Source organism: Acinonyx jubatus, chromosome D4 (genome assembly GCF_027475565.1).
Source record: "Acinonyx jubatus isolate Ajub_Pintada_27869175 chromosome D4, VMU_Ajub_asm_v1.0, whole genome shotgun sequence".
Classification (NCBI taxonomy): Eukaryota; Metazoa; Chordata; class Mammalia; order Carnivora; family Felidae; genus Acinonyx; species Acinonyx jubatus.
Window position 1 is genome coordinate 8441678 of NC_069391.1, and position 16473 is coordinate 8458150.

The 16473-nt window shown below is 47.8% G+C and overlaps 1 protein-coding gene across 5 annotated transcripts in view; it reads right to left on the reverse strand.

The window, feature by feature from the left end:
- GARNL3 (GTPase activating Rap/RanGAP domain like 3) overlaps positions 1-16473 on the reverse strand; it is a 147776-nt gene that overhangs the window by 130750 nt on the left and 553 nt on the right. For 3 of the 5 annotated variants that reach the window (XM_053204584.1, XM_053204582.1, XM_027035134.2), the window contains exon 2: positions 112-282. In XM_053204584.1, the coding sequence (XP_053060559.1) occupies positions 112-254 (143 nt within the window). In that variant the 5' untranslated portion in view covers positions 255-282. Of the gene's footprint in view, positions 1-111; positions 283-1715; positions 1813-16173; positions 16368-16473 lie in introns of those variants that run through there. The other 2 variants (XM_027035133.2, XM_053204583.1) reach the window with 2 other exon arrangements.

The following is a 16473-nucleotide window of genomic DNA, read 5'->3' on the forward strand; positions in this document are numbered from 1 at the left end:
TTTTCTCCCCAAAAAGATAAAGAGTACTTTCTTCCTGTGCATTAAAGGATTTCAGGTTAGAGTGAGCATGAGCCCGAGCCCAAACAGATGATGTTTCTTTTACTTACTTACAGGTTGACCTGGGACTCTACTTCAGGGTCTTTTGTTGGCCACATCTGAAGAGGCGGGATGCCAAAGGAGAGCGACGACTTGGCTTTCCATAGAAGAGTTTGTGCCATCTGACTCCCGCAGGACCCCTTCGTCAGCGGATCCATCGGTGGGCCTGGAGGCTGGGGTGCCGAGCTGAAGCAGAAGGAGTTGGGAAAGGCACTGAGAGCAGAGGAATGGCAGGCCGATCACTGGCCTACTCTGACACTGTCCCCTAGAGGCCAGCCCCATTAGGAAGTTGGGGGCGGGGGGCGAAGCCAAGGCACTTGCCAGACCCAGATGCCCCACCGAGACAGTAGCACCCCCTCGCTGTGCGGAGGTGATGCCTGGGCGCACTGGGGGAGGAGTGCGCCCCAGGACCCATGCAATCCTCTCACATCCCTCAGTACTAAGCAAAGTCATCCACTGTGTCAAGAGCCAGTGGGGTCTAAGGTAAAAGGAGGACCAGTGGGCATGCAAGCTGTCACAAACTCATTCAGAAAAGGCAACATTTGGGCCCCCCCCCAGGTGGCTCAGTCGATTAAGCTAAGTCTTGATTTCGCCTCAGGTCATGATCTCGCAGTTTGTGGGATCGAGCCCCCTGTTGGGATTCTCTCTCTCTCTGCTCCTGCCCCGCTTGTGCGTGTGCTCTCTCTCTCAAAATAAGCTTTGAAAAAGAAAGAAAGAAAAAAAAAGGCCACCTTCATTCAGTAAGAGAAAGCTCTGCCTAAAGTGCTTCTGGAGAATCAATCACCAAAGGAGGGACCTCCCGGCCATCACTGTGTGAGTCCAGGAGTGCTTGGGTCTTCTCTCCTCATTTCCAATTAAAATATGCAAAAAAAAAAAAAGCCACTAAAAGGGCCTATACTCACAACAACACTGTAGATGAAAAGAACCAAATCCACACTTCAAGACTAAAAGCATACACAGACCTAAGCTGCAAAAGCCTGTTGAATCAAGCGATGCACAGGAATAAATCGAGAAATGGGTTCCTGCAACCTGTCTGGCTCCTTTCTCTGATGACACAGCGAGGAAGGTGGGAAAGGTAGTTGTGGGAGGAAGGGGCAGCTCTGTGAGAGAAAGGGGGGTATCTCTGCTCCCGACTGGCCTTATCTTCTGAGCCAATTAGCAGCCTTCTTCACTCACCTCTACTTCTAGTGACAAATAAGCAAACAAAATCCAATTACTCGGAAATGCAAAAGTAGAAACAAAAAGCTATCTGAGATGACGCTGTGGCCAAAAGGGCCTCTTCATAATGCCTTCTCAGTAAAGACTGTGACAAGGCCGAGCGCAGAAGGCCTGCTGGCTCAAGCAGCAGCATCAATGAGGAAGAGGCATCTGCACAGGGAACCACCATCCTGCCGCGGACTGGATGCCAAGAGAAGGGAGTCTATACAGGCTGGTGGTGTGGAGCCAGACAGGCACTGCCCACTCGCAAGCTGCTACAGTGGTACCAGTGAGGCTGCAGGCATGTTAAAAAAGAAAAAAAGTCCGCCGTTGCCAGGTCGCCCTGGCATCCTCCTTTGTGAGCCATGACCCAGCTTCCCCCCTGTGGCTTCCTGGCCCCGGGGAGCCCACAGGCTGCATACCTGAGCCAGACTTCCAGATAATCTTAGCCTAGGATGGCTTTAGGCTATTTATCTCGGCACCAACCAGACAGACACCAAAGGCCCAAGCCTTCCACATCTGACAAACGGCAAGAAACAAGGATCTCGGATGTTATCAGTTGTTCTTTACTCAGTGAGACATGCCCCCCCCCCCCCCCCCCGCCAAGTCTTCCGAAACCCAGACTCCCTAGAATTTATGGCTGCCTTAGCAATAAACAAACAAACTAACCAACCAACCATGAAGCAGGGCTTCTGGATGACAGATACAATTTTTGTTTCCTTTTGAACCCTCCAGACTTTTTAAATTACAAAAAAAAAAATTACTTATATGCAAAAGATTTATTAAGATTGTGCTCCTAGGGGCACCTGAGTGGCTCAGTCGGTTAAACATCTGACTCTTGATTTTGGGCTCGGGTCGTGATCTCATAGTTCGGGAGTTTGAGCCCCACGTTGGGCTCTGTGCTGACAGCGTGGAGCCTGTTTGGGATTCTGTCTCTTTTTCTCTCTGCCCCTCCCTTGCTCGTGCTCTCTTTCTCAAAATAAATAAAAATAATCTTAAATTTTTTATTTTAATGTTTATTTTTGAGAGACAGAGAGACAGAGAGAGAGAGAGAGAGAGAGAGAGCAAGCGAACATGAGCAGGGGAGGGGCAGAGAGGGGCACACAGAATCCAAAGCAGGCTCCAGGTTCTGAGCTGTCAGCACAGAGCCTGACACGAGGCTTGAACTCACGAACCATGAGATCATGACCTGAACCAAAGTCGGATGCTTAACCGACTAAGCCACCCAGGCGCCCCACTAAAAATAAACTTAAAAAAAAGACAAAAAAAGCGCGCTCCTAAAAGAAGCCCACAAAGGAGTGGAGGAAGCAAGGCAGGGCCATGAGGTTTCATTTGCAGGCAAAGTCCTCTGAGGGGACAGCTTCAGGTTGGGTGAGCTGGGCTGTCCAAAGTGGCCACCACTTGCCACATGGGACAACTGAGTAACTGAAATGTGGGCAAAGTGAGATGTGGAAGCATGAAATGCACATTGATTTCAAAGAGTTAATACACATACAAAAGGATTTTGGACATCTCATTAATAACTTCTAGATTGATTACATGGAGATAAAATTCTGTCACTAGCAGAATTAATTTTAAAGTGGCCACTAGAAAATGTAAAATCACCTATGTGGCTTGCTTTAGATTTTGGACAGCACCTCAGCTGTCCCGCCTGAGAGAAGGAGCTGAGGGCCAAAGGTGGGGTTGGGGCAAAGCCCCAGGTACGCAGAGCCCTGCACGAACACACAGAGCAGCTACAGAGGAGCGAGGGCAGCGCATCTAAGAAGAGGCAAGGCTGGTGTGGGTGTTGGAGCCACAGTGCACTGAAGAGGGGAGGGGAGAAGGGCCCAGAAATAGTGAGGGGACCTGGGGGGGTACCTGACTGTGCCCACAACATCCATGTCCACTCCCTTCCTGCTTCCAGTTACCACAGCGGTGGATCCGTAGGGCTCCTTTCTCTGTCTGCAAAGCTTGGTGGGATGTTTACATATGCAGACTGTGCAATATTCTGGCACTTTTCTACCTAAACACACTCTTAGACACCTCTGTAAGTCAATCACTACAGGTACATCTTTTTTTTTTTTTTTTTTTAAGCAATGTCTACACCCCAAGTGGGGCTCGAACTCATGACCCCAAGATCAAGAGTTGCATGCTTTTCTGACTGAGCCAGTCAGGTGCCCCTACAGGTACATCTTTAATACAGAATATTATAGAATGAGATAAACCTTATATACGGCTTCCATTCAACCTTTTAGTTTACTGTAACCTTTAAAGACTTAGATTCTTTCATTATCTTAGCATGTGATTCTCTAGCCCTTGACTCTTTAAGTTTGCTTAAAAGTACTTAAATGCTAGCTCTTTTAGATTTTGCCAACCAATTGTATCCGTTTGCCAGAACTTTACCCTTCGAGTTTCGCTTTTTAACCTTTCGGCTACTTCTTGAGCTTCATTTTCTAACTGTTCAAATTCTGTCTCGTCACCGGTCCGTGTTAATCCTTTCATTCATTTGTTATCTTTTTTAGGCTTAACTTCCCAATTAAAAAAAAAATGTATTTTCCTCTTAATCTCCTGACATTTTATCTTTATGGTCTCGCTCCTTAATATAGTTAGCAATTGAGGAACTTCTTGGAAGGATGGCAGAGTAAGTGTGCTTTGGCATCATTCCTTGGAACCCGCGGAAGTAAGCAAAAATAGTCCAATATATAGAAGAAACTTACTGAAATAAGAGAATGGCCCAAACTCCGTGCTCTGAAGATCTGCTATACACAGTATGTGTGGACGAATTTGAAAGCGAACACCGCGTTCCACCACCTTACGTGAGGTGAGGGAGGTGAGCAAGGATGTTCTAAAGGCCTGACAATACCTGATTTGGGGGAATGAGGACTGGAAGCCTGGGCAAGACTGGGAAGAAGCTGTTTCTTCTCACTCTTTCTCTGTCTCTCTCTCACGTCCACTGCCTCAGCATGCTAATAAGAAGGGCTGGCCTAATCTGAGGAAAGGCTGAAGGTGGGAGGAAAAAGTCTATCTTAGGAGCCATTTGACCCTCTTGAAAGACATTAGCCAAAAGTACACTGGAGTCCACCACAAGAAGGCCCGCGAGTCATGGGAGGTGACGCTGACCCAGGCCCCCTTCGGAGGGGCCTGTTTGCCCTGGAAATTCCAGGCGACTCCTGCCACGGGCTCACAAACACCACAGGCACGGGGGCTGGCAGATGGGAACAAGAGCCCGAGGAGAGAGGAAAAACAGATGGCACATTCCCACGGTCTCTGGACTCTTCCTGCTTCCTGAGGAGCATCGAGGCCAGACCTCCAGCTCCAGCTCTGACAGAGAAGACGCACCGTTGCTCAGAAGACTAGGGAAGGGAGTCGAGGTAAATCTGCCCACGTTATTCATGGTTAAACACAGACCCGGGCAGAACTGCTTCAATTCTGAAAGGGACAGGCAGGAACAAACCAGCCCAGGACCTATGAAAAAAACGTTTGCCAAAGGCAGATGAAGAGGACAGACCAGAGGAGTTTTAACAGGTATCGGGTGAAAACACGTAAGAGCTTTGTTTTCTCAAACAAAACAAAAAACAAAAAAACAACAAGAACTCTCTCAAAACAAATGATCAAATAACACAACAGACGGACTTCATACGGCTCTAAGGTAAAATGCCCTAGAACTGTGGCTGGGAAAAGGCTGATTCAGTGTCCTTGTGCTTCCTGGGAGGGAGACGGGCCCGAAGGAGACGAAAACAGGCGCTGCTGAGCGAACCTCTGGGAGGGGGCCTTTGGCAGGTGCCTGGGTTTTTACGCAGAGCAGCCCTCAGAAACAGTTTACAGTTTTCCCCTCTCAGGTTGTAACTCCCAAGCCCTCAGTGTGCCTTGAGTGTTAGTGTCGTGAGTCTTAAGGGATGTGAGTAGAGACATGTGGACTGCTTCACAGTGAGCTCTCTGCTGATGGCCGCGAGGAAGCATCAGCAGCCATTGAGCGGAACGCAGCCGGGCGCCTCAGGTGGGGACCAGCAGCTGCGGTGGCCGAGGCCAGGTCCCGTCCGTGATGCAGCAAGAAACAGACCGCGGAAGGACGCCACTGGGGCACCAGTGCTGTCTCCAACGCTGGGAGGCAGACCCCCAAAGGCAGCAGCAAAATGACATAAAAGGCAACAAGGTCTCAGTTCTGGCTCCTTCGAAGTGGCTGACCTCCCCCTCGGTGCAGGCTGCGCTGATCACAGAGCTTCCGCTGACATCCCAGGAGGAACCCAGAAGCCTTTTGAGAGCCACACCCACTCCCTTGAGCCCTCGATCTTACGCATTAATCCTTGCTCTGATTGTTGGCTGAAAACAACCTCAATCAAGCACACATCATCATTCTTGCCTCTCTTCAAATCAACGTCAGCTTTTGGGGTCTGAGCTGGCTCAGCAGTCAAGGGAGGGAGCGGAGCTCGGGGCATGGGAAGGCAGAATCCCTCTGTCTGCAAACGTTATACATTTGTTCACTGGTACCTTGTCTCCTCCCTCCACTAGAATGTTCTCTCCATGAGAGCAGGAGCCCCACCTGTCTTATTCACCGGGTATCTCCGGTGCCTAGCAAACAGAAGTACTTGCTATTTGCTGAATGAGTAGGTGACCATGTGAATACAAAACCACGAGGGAAATATTCGCTTGGAATAGGGAGACTATGTCAGACTATTTTGGCCTTTCTTGAATGAGGGCACACTGGTGGCTTGAATCAGACCGCTGTGGGACCTGCTCTATTTCTTTGCCCATCTCTGACAGGCAGCTACTTTGTGAGCATTGTGACAAGCGCATGGAGCAAAGACGATCCATCTGCAAGACATCAATCCAGGCCTGATATATGGCACTGACACTGGAAAATACTTAATGGCTGGCAGCCCGTCTAAAGACACTTTCCTCTCCTGTCATAAGATGCAAGATAGGTACCTACGCCCTCACTTCCATTTGTGCTAAAACTATAGAATCACTGACACGGAGAGTTGGCAAGTCTACTTCAGCCAGCTAGCTGAGGGCTGATTTCTCGTTTTTACCTCCGTACAGGAACCCTCACTGGCTTGCTACTAACTTTTGATCCACGTGTCTAATTGGTTTTTGCCGTGATTAAAGAAAGATGCTGTTTGTGGCAGTCCCCGTGGAATGACTTACTCAATACCCATCGCAGCCCCATTCCGGTGCGCAGCAGTTAGAAAGCTGGAACGTCAATGTCCTACCCTTCGTTGCAGTTCAGAGTTCTGCAGATGAATTCGATTCCACAAATCAGATGCACTCACGAGAGCCTCTCCCTCAGAACAAAGTCTGGAGGATTCATAAAGAGGATATGGGGCGCCATCTTGCTTTCAGAGATCATGACAGAGCTGTTGTGGTTCTGGAGTCAGCAGCTTCTTGAATCGATAGCTTTCTGAAGCCTCAGTGGCAGCTTGGGGACCAAAGCAGAGTTGGTAGCATGGCTCTGAAGCTAGCTAAGGTGGTGACGGCTGCTTGACCCGTCAGCTTCTTGTTATCAATGGCAGCCTTCCTGGTCAGGGCAGAGCACAGTGGTTCTGGGGCCTAGGAGCTATTCCTGGGGGCTCCCAGACTCCCAGACTGGAGTCTGCTATCCACCCTGCCAACAACTTTGTAAGCACTCAACTCCCTGTGCCACAATTAAATCTCATTCTGCTTATACCAGGTAGAGAGGACTCTGTGGTCTGCAACTGGTTCCCGAATGACAGGCCTCCGAGAGGGATGTTTATCAGATTGGATTTTGAGCTGAATGGTTCATGTGACCCTGTGCAGAGTGTGGAGCAGGGCGAGAGTTTCTTCTGTGGGGGTGTAATGGTGGGTATAACCTTCAGTGGCAACAACGTAAGACTGGACTTTTCCGGAATATGTGGAAATTCTGCCTTTTGAATATAAGAGAGAGCGTGCTTAGAGCACTAAGCCGTTTCTGCTCACACAGCGAAGAAGTGCTGAAGGACAAGCAAGAGGACAGCATGCTAATTGGAGGTGCTTCTCAGGTCACTGCTGGAGGTGGGTAACGATTATGCTATCCCTGTCCCTGACCAGCTTAACACTGCTTTGCGTCTTTTCAAGTGTGCCACCAAAAACTGGTGTATCCACAAGTGTGCTGAAAACACAAAAGAGTTGAGAAATACTAGTCTAACCTATAGATGCTTTAACATCTCCAGTAATACAAATTTTGCTGCATCTTGAAGCAAGCCGTGCTAGCATGGGGCGTACTGACTGCTGGAATGTACTTTCATGTATTGAGCCCAATCTGTTTTATTATCCCTCATACCCACTGTGATTTTAGGTCTAGCCCAGGGCCATACACAGAGTGGAGTGGGCCCAATTCCTTTTTCATTTGACACGCTTTCAAATCTGGGCAGGCAGCTATTATAGCCTCTGTGAATTTTCTCTTTATCAAGTAAAACACCCTCCCCCGCTACTGAAATCTTTTCTCTTTACTGGATCGGTCCCATCGGACATAAACTTCTCTTTAAAACAAAAGCAAAAGCAGAAAACCCCAAATCAAAACCAAATAAAACCAACCAACAATTTTTCAACTCGTAGCCCTTCCACGCCAGAGGAGAGCTCACTGTATTCATGGTTTCTAGTTCCTTTCCTTGATCTCTTGAAGTCAAGCCAGGGTGACTTTCACTCTCGCTGTTCCAAAGAAACTGTTCTTGTCAAAGGCCACCAATGACCCCACGATGCTAAACCCAACAGTCAGTTCTAAATTCTTTCTCTTGTTTGACCTATCAGCAACATCTGACACAGAGAATCATTACCCCCCCCCCCGTTTTATTTTTTAGACTGTTTATACTGATTTCCCCCCAACCAATTTTTTTTAAATTACATCCTGTATCCGTGACACAATGGTTTCACATTTAACTCTCCAAGTCTAAATTTTAGTTGGGATTTATGCGAACAGTTCATGAAAGTCCATCAAATTACAGTCATCCTTTCTGACTAATGTTTAGTTAGTGATTCCTTTTTCCTAAAGTCTTCTGGTATCCTTCCCCGCCCCCCCCCCCTCCCGGCCACATTTGTTTCCTTCTCCTATTTCATGGTGATTCACAGTTGCAGTGAGGGAACAAACAAAAACCTTAATGGACTCTTTCACAAACTTCCTACCCAAGATCCCTATCTGTGCTATCCAGTGAGGGAGTGGCAGAGCACATGTGGCTCGTCTCCACTGAGATGCCGTGAGTGTAAGATACACACCAGAATTCGAAGAAAGTACCAAAAGAAAAAGTAAATTATCTTCGTTATTTTTAATATTGATTACATGTTAAAAAGGGTCACGTTTTGGATACAGTAAGTTAGCAAAAATAACAACTGTTAAAATTAATTTCACCTGTTTCTTTTTACTTTTTAAGATATGGCGACCACAGGGGGTGAGTCAGCCTGGCTTACTCAGTCGGTAGAGTACGTGACTCAATCTCAGGGTTGTGAGTTTGAGCCCCGTGTTGGACACGGAGCCTACTTAAAAAAAAAAAAAAAAAAAAAAAAAAAGATATGGCTCCTAGAAAACTTTAAATCCCATTTGTAATTCTACACACTTGCTATGCTATGACCAGAAGAAGCCACTCGCTTCTTTTCACTTAACGTCTACGAATATCCTCGATATCTTTCCAACTCAGAAAACAGAGATTGACGTCAATCTTTTTAATCTTTTTGGCATCAAATTATTAGCGTTATATTGCTATGCTCCCAATGGCTTTTTTTTTTCTTTTTTACTTTCACAAGCAATCCTGCAGGAACAGGAACAGCCTTTAACATAAACCTCCTTCGGCAGCGACACCTCGTTGCTAACCAGCATCTGCCTCCTGTCCTCCAAGATCCTAGCTCCAGAGACAAGCAGATGTGTGGCTCATATTTTCCCACACCCTGCACTTGCATATGCTGCTTTAGAAATTTTTTTCCCTCAGGAAAACCAGCAGTGAGTCTCACTGTACAGGCCAAACGTCTAATAATTTTCTTATAGCACTGTCTGTCAGGCTCCATCTCTGCTCAGATCTTTAACTCTGGAAACCAACCAAACATAATTTCTCATATTAACCTTCTAAAGCAAAATGAATTTGACTATTGTCTTCCTCTGAGAAAGGAAGCTGGTTTGCATTAACTTAAACTCTTGGTGAATAATAAAACTTGTTTTTTCCCTTCTCTTAGGAGAACAGACATAATATGAAAATTAATTTTCTTCTGTTGGCCCTAAGAGCCCATTATGTCAGCCCAATACAAGACAGCTCTTAATAATCCTTCCCAGGAAGACTGCTGTTTTTCCAAAAGAAAACGGACAGCGGCAGATTTATTTGTGATTAAATACTTAACAGCCCAACACAAACAAAAAGAATAACTACATAATATAGAGGAATGAAGATTAGGAAAACAGCCCACATTAAAATAATTGTTTATGAAACTACCTGGGGGAAGAGAGTCTCCTGGAAAAAAAGAAAAAAAAAATCAAAGAATCTCGAAGTCGGGAGAAGCCGAGGAAGAAGAAGGCAATACAATGCATAAGAGACAATTGTTCTTTTGTGACCCTATCTTGGCCTTGAAAGCCATGTTCAGGAACAAAAAGCTTTTGTCTTGTATTCTCACAAGGTGTGGGTTATATGCATTACTAACAAGGAAGCCACTATGTAGGAAGCAATATTTGAGAAAGGAGAAAATATGTTTTCTATTTGTGATTCAAAATCTCTATGTAGGGCTCCGCACCCACTGCGGCTAAACTTAGTAAGCATACTTTCAACACTCAACTAAGGTAGTCTTTTACGACGAGAACTAAAAGATGCAGAAATCCCAATGCTGTGACTCTCGGGTGGCATCAGGGTATCTGTATTTTGAAAAGCTTCCCAAATGTGGTGATACCTTTTTTTGAGGGGTCAAACCAGTATCCAGTTCCCTTCTGGCAAACAGCACTATGGATTTTCCTTTGGGCAATCACTGCCTCTTGGTCTCTATGGATGGAAGCAATCTAATCCCTCTGTTCTGGGTTGGGCACTTGATCTAGACTCGGCCAATCAGCATGCTTTACCCACTTCTGGCCAAAAAGGTTGGTTCAGGGATGAGCATACAACCCGAGAGATACAATGAATGCCAAGCTTGGGAAACATGCTCTAGAACGATTGAAAGAGAGGCACTACCTTTCTGCTGGGATTGTATACTGGTAGAAAGTAAGCCCGCAGCGCCTAGGTGGCTCAGTTGGTTAACTGTCAGACTTTGGGTCAGGTCATGATCTTGCAGTCGGTGGGCTTGAGCCCTGCGTTGGGCTCTGTGCTGACAGCTCGGAGCCTGGAGCCTGCTTTGGATTCCGTGTCTCCTCTCTCTCTCTGCTCCTTTCCCACTCGCCCTCTGTCTCACTCTCTCTCTAACATAAATAAACATTTAAAAAATTAATTAAAAAAAAGAAAGTTAAGCCCAAAATGGTTAACTTTCTTTGCCTAAATGCGGAAAGACCTGGAAAACAAAGTCAACCCAGAGAATGAAGAAAGCCTATGGATAACAATATTTGAGCACCTGGGTCTGTCCTACCCCAAGGCTTGCTTGGTTTACTCCAGAATGTTGCAATTGCATGAACCAAAAAGAAAAATTAACAACCGGTAGGGCGCCCATCAGAAAAGATGCGATGCGTTACTAATCCTGCTTGCAGCTACAGAAGAACTGCTTGATGATCACACCGGGGTAGCCAGAAAGGAGTAAGAACCAGTTGACCACTGAGTCTGCACCCCACCATCCAAGCCATCACTTTTTACCTGGCATCAGAGCCACAGGCATCGTTGCTGCAAGTAGCTATGAAAGCAGAATCGTGAATGATTCGTGGTAAACATAATGAGGCAAGCTTTGACTTCATTATTAAGGAAAGGTCATAGAGTTGCCCAATAACAAAAAAGCTCGCAGTAGTGGGCTCCCTGACCTTAGATGTAATAAGCAGAGGGTGATCAGCTGTGAAGTCTGTTGTAAAAAAAAAAAAAAAAAAAAAAATTCCAGCAGGGACCTAGCAGGGTGGTTTCCAAAATCTATCCCTGGACCCGTAGTACTGTAAGCTTGTTAGAAATACAATTCATAGGAGGTGCCTGGGTGGCTCAGTCGGTTGGGCCTCTGTTTGCCTCAGGCATGATCTCAGGGTTTGTGAGTTTGGGCTCCACGTCAGGCTCTGTACTGACAGCTTGGAGCCTGGAGCCTGCTTCGGAGTCTGTGTCTCCCTCTCTCTCTGCGCCCCGCGCCCCCTGCCCTCCGGCTTACCCCCCTCCCTCAAAAATAAATAAATAAACATTAACAACAACAAAAAAGAGATAATACAATTGAGAGAGCCACCCAGACCTAGTGAATCAGAATCTGTGGGGGTGGGTCCCAAGAACTGTTCTGAGAAGTCCTCCTAGTGATTCTCATATATGTTCGGTCTGAGAACCACCGTATTTGGACAAGAGAGCCTGGTTCCCAAATACAGTTTCCTGAGCCCCAGCCCCAGAGATTCTGATTCAGCACATTTGAGGTTGGGCTTGAGAATCTGCATCTCTAACAAGTTGATGCCGTAGGTCCAGAGACCACACTTGAAGAACCGCTGAGAGGCTAACTCATGTGACGCGTTGTTGAAAGTCTTTGACCTTTAGAATCTGCCTTTCAAATTCAGTCCTACACGTTAGTAACCCTAATACTGTGGCTCACGTGTGGTTCGGCTCCATGAAGTGTTGCAGCCAAAATGACAGTAAAGCAATAGAGTCACTTAAAATAACTCTGGTTCATCAAACGTATTTCTCGATCACCACAAAAGTCACAAAAGATAATAGATATATTTCTTAAAATACATCTTTGAGCCACGAAAACAAGAGGGAGACCTATTAGTCTCCCTCATACGAGGTGGGTGAGTTTCTGTACCTCTCCCCTCTAAACACCCCCTGAAAGTTTTTTATCAGCCAGTTTTCACCACTGCCCTGTGTGCCTAGTGTCCTCCTCAATCCCTCTCTTCCTAAATCTGCAGCTCAAAAATGCAAAAAAGCAAGGCAGGACCTTGCTCTGAGGGTAGGGGAGGAGGAGAAATTAAATAAAGCTAGGATTTTAATGAGGGAAGAGGAAGGGAAAGGTTGAGAACTTGCATATAAATGTTAATCATTTTTGTCCATAACAGTTGCCATTTAGTAATGCTCTGTGCCAGATGCTGTTTTTAGTGCTTTGCATAAATCAGTTCACCTAAGGCCGACATCAGAACTGTAAGATAGGTGTTACCGTCATTTTACAAATGGGTTAACCAAAAGTCAGAGGGTTAAGCAACTTGGCCAAGGCCACACACATGACAACCGAAAAGACAGAAACTTGAACCCAGGTGTGTCTCACTCTAAAGCCCTCGTTCTTGGACACAATCTGATACGCCTTCCTAGAAAATGAGAACAAACACATCCAGGGCAAGGGGTTTAACAGCCTAAGTGTCTTGCCCTCTGGCCTCCACATTTCCCAGCTGGTCTTTCTCATCGCCACCTGGCTGGATGCCTAACGCCTGGGCCATACCTTCCTCCTTTACATTCATCACGGACTGTGTCTGCCTGCCAGTGAACAGAGCTGACACAGGATATTTAGCAAAGACAGTTGCCATTTTGAAAGTAATGCTTTTTTTCCCGATGTCAACAAGATGATTGAGTAAATATGGTTAAACCAGATTCTGAAAGGCCCTATACACGAGATGGTGGCATTTAAACTTTTTGCACAACAGGAAATGAGTAGTAATTGGGGACTTTGGAGTCAGGGAGGCGAATCTGGCAGCATGCTCACAAGTGAGGCTGAGGCTCTCATCCCTGGTGGCCGGTCAGAATCACCGGCAGAGCCTTCTAAGCACCTCCACACCCCATCACCACCCTGAACTTTCTGGAACAATAGGCCTGCTGTAGGGACCCACACACTCATGTGGTTAAGATATATCACAGGTGATGTTTCTTCCCACGGCCCTAATTGTCCATTCTGTCAACCCAATACAAGCCAGCTGTTAATAGTTTCCCTTAAAAGTGACATAATTGGATTAATGAATCAAAGAGGAATTTTTTGAGAGAGAGAGAGAGAGAGAAAGGGAGAATATCTCAAACAGGCTCCATGCTCAGTGCAGAGCCGGAGTCGGGGCTCAATCCCATGACTCTGGGATCATGACCTGAGCTGAAATCAAGAGTCAGAAGCTCAACCGACTGAGCCACCCAGGCGCCCTGCCGAGGAATATTTTTTTAAGCAACAAAAATAAGAGAGATTGTAGATGAGCATCTGTTTCAAGTTAGCAAATTATTTTCTAATTAAGCATACACAGGAGGAATAAATATATTTGACTAAATTTTTTAGAATAACAAAAACTTTATCAAAAAACATCATGAAGTTAAAAGGCAAATAATGAACTGCAAAAAATGTGCTACATATTTGACCAAAAAAAATTAATTTCCTTAATGATGTGCTTCAATAAGGAAAAGATGAACATTCCAAAGGAAAATAGACAAAGTGCATGCAAATGTATTTCATTTTAAAAAGAAGTACAAATTATACATGAATATGAGAAAAAAAGTTTCACCTCGCTACCACACAAACAAATTCAAATTAAAGCCAGGGGCCACTTTACAGATGATAATGCCTCGCATCATGGGTGGGAAAAACAGGCACACGTACATGGTTTTGGGAGAAGTGTTAAATGGCACGACTTTCTGGTGGGCAATTTGACATTATGCTTCAGAAGCCTTGAAAACATCCCTTTCCTTGGATCCAATCATTTCCATCACTTCTATAAACTTACCTTAAGGAAATGATTACCTCTTTATGCACAGACTAAGGCACACGGATTCACTGTGTCCTTAGTAAGAGTGAAAAACTGGTAAAACACTGCATGTATGATAATAAAGAAAAAATGGGCTAAATGAATTGTACTGCAACAAACATAAGTTATTTTTACAATCAGAAAACTGGTAATCATTATTTCTAAGGTTGACCCGATGTTGTCATAGAGCGTTAAATAGAGAAGAAAACCTCTGAAGAAATCATGTAGTCTTTCAGGTGTGAGGTCATGAAGATAAGGGACTGGGTGGTAAAGGTGAGAAGTCAGAGGAAGAGAAAAGTATTCTAAACCGGCCCTGTCCAATGGCATAGACGTTAGTCACATGTGGCTACTTAATTCAAATCAATGAAAGTCAAGTAAAACTTAAAACTCAGTTCCTTAGTTGCACCAGCCATATTTCAAGTGCTCAGTAGTCACAGGTAGCCAGTGGCTGCAGTATCCGACCACACAGATCACAGAATGTTCCCATCATTGCAGAAAGTTCTGTTGGACAGCGCTGACCTAAATGTTCTACCTCAGGCCTGGATCCAGCTTTTGGCTCATCTCTTCAGCCTCATCTTTTGGTACATTTTTTTCCTTCGTGTTCCAACAGCAAGTGTAAGCACCAGAAGGACAGAAAGCGATTTGCCTGGTTCTCCCAGACTAGTGGGGGAGACTTGTTATCCAGGTAATTACACACAGCGTTTGTGGGATAGCAGATAGATTACACAGATTACTGATACAGCACAGAGCTCAGCCTGGGATTCAGGGAAGACTTCCCAGAGGAGGAGGGGGCAGGCGTTAACCCAAAGAGTAAAAAAAGACTCTTCTAAGTAGAGCAAAGAGCATGAGTAAAGGCACTGATGACAGAAACGCACAGCATAGGGAAAGAACGACCAGCTGGTCAGGCATTTATTCATTCAATAGATAGTAAGTGTCTGTGATGGGCCAGGCCTGAGGCAGGCTCTGGGGACAGAGCAGTGAACATGACTGCGATGGTCCCTATCCTCATGACGCTCGCACTCGCCTGGGGTGAGGGGGAGGGGGCAGGCTGTGCCAGGGCCTCCCACCTCACATTAAGGATCCTGGTTTGTCAGCCTAGCTGTTGATTCTTCTTTTCCGCCTCAGTGGGGACCAGAGTCCCACCTCGTATCTTTCTTCATGTCCCCCCACCCCAGTCCCCATCACTGCTGTGGGAGACAGAGAGTTCTGGAGAGGGGGTCTTGGTTAGACCCCTCCAGCAGCCAGTGAGGATGTGGATCTGAGAGGTGGAAGGATAAAGTCTAGTTGCGAGGCTACTGGAGTCATCTAGAAGAGGCCGGGGGCCCGGAAAAGGGCAGGGCCGACTTCAGCGAGGCTGGAGCGGGAGAAGGCGCTCCGAGTTAAGAAAATGCCCGCTGAGGGAATGAGTCTGGCAGAGCAGAGCGGGTGGAAGGCGTGTCAGTGGAGCAAGGGTCCAGGGAGGAGAAGGAACGGAACAGGACAGTTACAGGACAGTTCCCCAGGCCAAACAAGGGGGGGTCGGGACGGCTCCCCCTGCAGAGGAAAGGCGTCCGCGGCGGGTCAGAGGGGCACCAGGGGCCGGGCGTGTTGGGGGCCACACCGCACGAGGATGGGCGGGGCTGTGAGGCAGCAGGTGTGCGTTACCTACAGAGCCAGGCTGGGGAGGCTGGGGCTGGCCTGGGTCCTGGGGCAGCGCAGAGAGGCTCCCGCAGGAGGGAGACCTCCCCGGGACTTCAGGGGACTATCTCCCAACCTTGTCCTTGAGCATTTTATAAGAGGCGGCACGGCACGTTCTCCACAGCCCGAATTCCGCCCGGAGCCCGGCTCTGCTCGGGGCCTGCCTCAGCACCGACGCTTGGGGGACGTCTCGTCGGGTCTGGATTTCAGACGCTCGCTGGTTCTTCTCTGGGGCGACCCCCCTCCCGCACCTGCCGCTCGGGCGGCCCAGAACCCCTCGACCCCCGGCCGCTTGGCCCTGGCTCCTGGCCGGATCCCTTCAGACCACCCCCCCCGCAGCGACCCCTCCCCACACCAGGGTCTCGCAGCCCTTAGTGCCCCCAGGGTGCCCCCCACCCACCACGTGGCCGGGTCCCCGCTTCCTCCCTCCCGGCCGCACCACTCCCCAGCCGCTGTACCTGGGGCTCTCAAAGCTGCACCCCCTGCGCCGCAGCGCCGCCCTCTTCTGCCGCAGAAGCGCAGCGGCCGCCCCGCCGGGCTCCGGCTCCATCGCCCCGGGCGGGGGCCGCGGGCTCGGGCGCACTCGGGTGGGCTCGGGCCTCGGCGGGGCTCGGCGGGACGCTCGGCTCGCACGCCGCAGCCCATGCCCCGCCCCGCGCGCCTCCGCCGGGCCCAGGCCCCGCCCCTGCCCCACCCCGAACTTCAGTCCAGCCCACTCCGTGACCGGCAGCTGGGTCCAGATCCCGCCCCGGCCCCGC